This window comes from Monopterus albus, unplaced genomic scaffold (assembly GCF_001952655.1).
Source record: "Monopterus albus unplaced genomic scaffold, M_albus_1.0 scaffold98.1, whole genome shotgun sequence".
Lineage (NCBI taxonomy): Eukaryota > Metazoa > Chordata > Actinopteri > Synbranchiformes > Synbranchidae > Monopterus > Monopterus albus.
The window spans coordinates 648,748-654,303 of NW_018127978.1; the positions used below are offsets into that span (position 1 = coordinate 648,748).

General features: G+C 45.9%; 1 protein-coding gene across 1 annotated transcript in view; it reads right to left on the bottom strand.

Annotated features, from left to right (window-relative positions):
* Positions 1–5,556, bottom strand: part of LOC109965194 (protein Niban-like) — a 28,170-nt gene that overhangs the window by 10,321 nt on the left and 12,293 nt on the right. The window contains 6 exon segments of the mRNA XM_020609023.1: positions 1–78; positions 368–472; positions 674–789; positions 2,191–2,355; positions 5,228–5,342; positions 5,434–5,556. The exon segment at positions 1–78 is cut by the window's left edge and continues 15 nt beyond it. Coding sequence (XP_020464679.1) covers positions 1–78; positions 368–472; positions 674–789; positions 2,191–2,355; positions 5,228–5,342; positions 5,434–5,556 — 702 coding nt within the window.

Here is a 5,556-nt window from a genome sequence, read left to right on the forward strand (position 1 = left end):
CGCCTGGCATTCCTCCTTCAGCGCCGACAGTCCATCTAACAGGTGCTCCTGGACCAGGATGTACGCCGCCTCCACTGTCTTGAGTACGAAAACAAGTCACTGAAACACTTTAAAAATATATATTAAAGTCCAGTTGTTTTTTTTTTTTAGCTCTGAGTCATACATGTTTAATTCTTTTTGGATTTCCTGCTCTTTGAAAACACAAAGTGATGCCAAGTTCGTCAAATACAACTCCAAGAAATGTAACACAAACATTTACATGGATTGGACAGCGCTCCTGGTGAGCCAGTGTGAAAATAAATTTTACACTTAACTAAAAGTCAGAGTGTGGGTTTAGGGAGTTACTGTATGAACTAGTGTGACTCACAGCAAACCAAACTCTCTTCCTCTCCGTCTTCTTGGACTTGAGTCGAGGCAGCAGTTCGTTCTGCAGAGATGGCAGCAGCTGCTCCATCACCTGGTTGGACATCACCTGCAAACACACAAACATTTTTCAACCTGTAAACTGTCTGAAATCCTGCAGGTCTCCAAAGCCCTCAAAGAAGAGACTGGGAGTAAACAGAAGCTCCTCTGTGGTTTTCTGCTGCTGGAAGAATCAGAATGAGAGGATGTAGATGAGCTCCATCGGTAACAGCTGCTGCTAACGAGATGGATAATGTGAGAAACAACGTACCCTGACATCGCTTCCTGTCAGCATGTCCCAGGGCTCGTACTGGCCTTTGTCCTGTCTGTAGAGCTGGATGGCTTTGAGGAAGGCCTGTACTTCATACGTAGTCTTCTTCAGGAAGTCTGATACACAGGGGGACAGAAAGCAACACATCCAGGCAGATTTTAAAACATGTAGTCAGTCATGAGTAAAGTGCAGACACAGGCTCGAGTGGGCCCCTGAGATTCAGCGGCGTGGCGTGACAGTCATCAGCAGAGCTTTATCAGCACGCTTGGCTGCACCCGGCACGCCGCATCAACGTGATCAAAGGGCTTTTCACCACTTCTCACAGCTGGGATGAAGCTGTTGTCATGGTAACCGTCAAAAGTGGCTGGAGTGATACTAATAAAGTCTGCATAATAAAATACGAGTCCCAGAGGTCAAGACAGGGCCCCTGGTGGCCCCCACTGAACATGGCAGGGTCATATCAACAATTTTGATAAGCTCCTCAGCTGTGAATAACTTCTCTGGTGGAAATAAAGCAGCATCTTTGGGTTTTTAACTTGTCGTACTGGAGAATAACAGCAGCTGGTAATGAAAACCACCACCATTTGCAGTCTTATATTTCTGCTGTGATGGAACAGTGCTACAAACTTTCTTTGCATTAATTACTGGACAGAAGAAGGAGGCAGTCGGATAAAACATCTTTACAACAAAGATAAACTAAAGCTGTTCAGACTAGATGCTCTCTCCACTCGACACAGCTGCTAATCTGTGAATAATCAGTTAACCCTTCGTTCTGTGCCATTATTCTCCAACATACAGTTAATCTGTGTTAAAGCTGCTCCCGCCTGACTGATATAATCCAGCCTTGTTCTCTGTTTACTCCCACATCATCATCTACACTGTGCAGTCGACATGTTGCAAATGAACAAACATTAACTTCTTCCCTCAGAGCGCAACGTGTGCCAGATGGTTCTCTGCTATAAACATCAACTGACTATTTAGGCTGCAGCACAAAATCATCGGTGCCAGCCTGCCCTCCATGGAGGACCCGTACACGTCATGGGTCAGGAGGAGACCTGTGCAGACACCTCACACCCTGGACACAGACTGTCTGAGCTCTTCCCCTCTGGATGGCGCTACAGGTCACTGTACGCCAAGACGACCAGACAAGGACAGTTTCCTCCCCAGGTCGTCGCTCTGATCAACACTTAATCCATGGCTGTGTGACAGGACACAGCAAACACCGCCTGTGTGATAAAACTTGCCAATATAACCACTGTACACAATTATCTCAAAGCTTTTTTACACTGTATACATACGTATTAAAAGACTGTTCTGTCCCTTTTTCCTGTTTCCCTGAGCATGTTGAGAGCCACTGTACCAGAGTCAGATTTCTGGTGTGTTCAACACACTTGGTACCGATCACACCAAAATGTCCCCAGCCACAGGAAGCATCAGACAACTTTCTTCTGTCATAGAGAAGAGTAGAATAGATCCACTGTATCGTTTCTGTCTGACATTCAGAAGCCCTGCTGTACCTTGGTTCTGGTGTCTGATGCAGTCCGACAGGATGGAGATGAAGGCGGCCTGCTCGTTCTGCCGCTGGAAGCAGAAGTAGTAGTCCCTCCTGTAGGGCAGACGCAGGTAGACCGGAAACTGTCCCGGCATCCCCGACACAGGAGGAGCAAAGTCTTCCTTCACATCTGGAATGACAATAGAAGTTCTTTTAGAAAGTAGGAAACATCCAAAGCTGCATTTAATCAGCTGCCTGTGGTGCAGAGTGGGGCATCCTAACAACTACTGAATACATTGCTTTGAAATTGTGCACAGATATTCACAGTCCCCAGAGGAAGAATCCTTATGACATCGGTGATCCTGCGACTTCATCTAGCGCCATCATCAGGTCAGTTTCAATTCAGTACTTTGGTTTGTGACCAAATACCTGCAAAGCTGATCACACTTCCATCAGCCTCAGCTGTACCTTCTGCTTAGCGCTAATTACACAGTACCAACATGTTAAATGATGACACGGTTGCCATTACACCTGCTGAGGGTCAACATGTTAGCCGTCACCGTGACAGCACCACCTCTGTCTGCAGCCCCTCGCTTAATTTCTTTCAGGTACATTGACTCAGTTTGGCCTTTTTGGGCAAAGCTGAGCCTAAAGTGGGAGTTTGCTATAATCTAGTGTGGACATGTATTCACTATTTAACTTTTTAAAAATGTTTGTTGATTTCAATGTGTTACTGAAAGATGCATTGTTTAATATGTGAAGATATTAGCCTCTCAAAGGTCTTCTGCTTTCTGCACAACTAAACCAGATGAGACTTCTCTGCACCAGCTGGATGGATTACTGAACACAGGCACAGGGGCCCAAGTGGCCAGGGTCCCTTGCAAAATATCTCAGTAAGAAGCCAAAACAACGTCCAAAATGAGACACAAAACCACAAAGAGATGCTCAATTACTAAAAAAAGAGAAACAAAACATCTGCCAAGCGATGCTAAACATCTGCAAGGACACAGGACAGCTACAAAGAGATGCAAAATATCTTCGCAGACAAAAAAAAATCCTTAAAAAGACAAAACGTGTCTGTTTCAGTCTTGGTGTCTTGCTGTAGGAGGGTGGGGGTCTTTTAATGTCTGAGCCCAGGGCCCATTTTCCAGACGAGTCTTTGACCTCCATCCCTTTGAGTACAAGCCCCTCAGGTCAGGTGGCGGCCAGATGAGACATGTTTATGAAAGAACAAAATGTCTGCACAACATGTGTAGGGCTGTTTACAGTCCTGTTAGAGTTGGAGGGGAAAGCTCCGCTCTAAATAAACACAGGTTGGAGGGAGCAAGCTGCATCGGCACGTTTACAGCGGCTCTGCTGTACAGCTGCTGGTGAAGCCCTACTGGTGATGGTGAAGAGTGTTGGAACTAGCTGATGCTCTAATGGCCTTAATGAGAAGTGGATCAGATGATTAAATGTCGAAACCAGGTTAGAGGAACCAAGTAGACCAGGCATCTTGACAAAGGTTATTCCAGGTCGTGGTGACCTGGAGCAGGTGTTCTTCTGTCACAGAGCAGTTCCCACGGCCTCGTTATACAGGCAACTGAAGAGTAAACAGTGGCAACAGTCTGGCCAGATGCCCGTTCAAGCCCGAGTTTGTCTACAAAAGAAACCGGTTCTACAGCTGAACATGGAGTGCAGTGGCTGAAGGACTGTTATGTCATATGAACCACTGGCACAGGACACAGGGCGGAGGTGCTGGCTCATCATTTAAATTGTAAATATGATTCTGGTCAAATAAAACCTTTTTTTAAGGTTGAACCGCAGGTTTGGGGCCCCCCACACCCTCCTGACTAACAGACACTGGTCCCAGTAAAGGTTTCACATAGTGAAGAGCAAAATGGGGAGGAAACGTGAGCTGCTGATTATGTGCCAGAGAGTTCACAATTCATCCTGTACGATAAACCCGAGTTGTTAATACTCGACGGGCGTGCATCTCTGTTCTCCTGTGGGGGAGTTGGCTGTTCTCACCTACAGCAGGAAACAAGTCACTTCTCCAAGATTAAGAAACAAGTCTCAGCAGATTTGTCCGTGTCGTCTCCTCTCAGTGCAACAGCAAAAAAAATAAATAAATAAATAATTTTAAAAAAAGCAGTGATCATGTGTCAATGAGCTTGGACGACAGAAAATGTCCAAAAAATGACTTGAGCAGAATCTGACATTTTCTCTAATTGCACATGACAATATATTTTATATTTTAAAGATGCCGATAACCAGATGATAATATAAAAATACAGAGAACTATTTCTCCAGTTTAAGATGAAAGCCAGCGAGATGCTCGCTCACAGCCGAGTCTGTCTCATAAACATCCTTCACCCCTGCACGAGAGCATGCGAGTGTGCAAACAAACGACATCTTTACGTGAGAAGCTTGCTCACTCCTGTTTTCACAGCATCAGTGCTCGAGGCTGCAGTGACTGAGAAGTAAATACACTTTGCAGGGAGATAATGAGGAACAAGGTTTTAACGTCCACAGAGTGATGGGCCTGTCAGGCTGCGCTCACTCAGCAACAGACCCGCTGGACTGAGCTGTTCTCTAAACCACATGGGTCGGCGCAGTCCTTTCAGTGCATCTCAGACTCTCAGTGTAATCAACCTGCTACCATTCATCTTTAATTAGAAGCTTCAGTAACACTATGCACTGACTCTTCTGTCTGGATGGTGGTGAAAGTCTGCATGATGTCATCTGTCATCTGCTCCCACCTGGGCTGATATGATCACATGTGCTACAAACACCTCTACTAGTACATCAGATTATGGTTGCACACATGCTTTCTTATTTAGCAGGATGCTCTCTCTGGCAGATAGCACGTTATGCGGGTTGATAATCCTGCAGTGTAGCAGCAAAACAACCTGATTTGTCAGAGACTGAATGACAAACATCAGTCCAGCTGTGGCTTCAGAGAGTTGCACTGTCGACACCACAAACTCGGTGCATGTTGGCATTTGCAAATATGATTCACCTTGTCAAAATTTCTCCAGTGAGAGGATTCATTCTTAATACTATACAAGACTTTTACTCACTGGTTTCATCAGGGAAACACTTGTCGACCATGGCCATGTACATGTCCTCTGCGGTGAGCACAGTACCCCCTGTAGGCAGCAGTTTGTAGCGTGGAGGAACCCCCTTCATGAAACTCTGACGGAAGCAGGAACAAAACAGAAGGTGAGAGGACGACGACAACAGAGATGAAATAAACAATCAGTGTGGACTTCAGGGTCGTGCTCACCACCAGGCTGTCGTGAAACTCCAGGGAGTAGTTGGCTCTCACCACCATGTACCTCTGTCTCCACTTCCTGGCGTCGTCAAAAAAAAGGACCTCACCTTCGTACAGCACCTCGAAGTGCTCGGG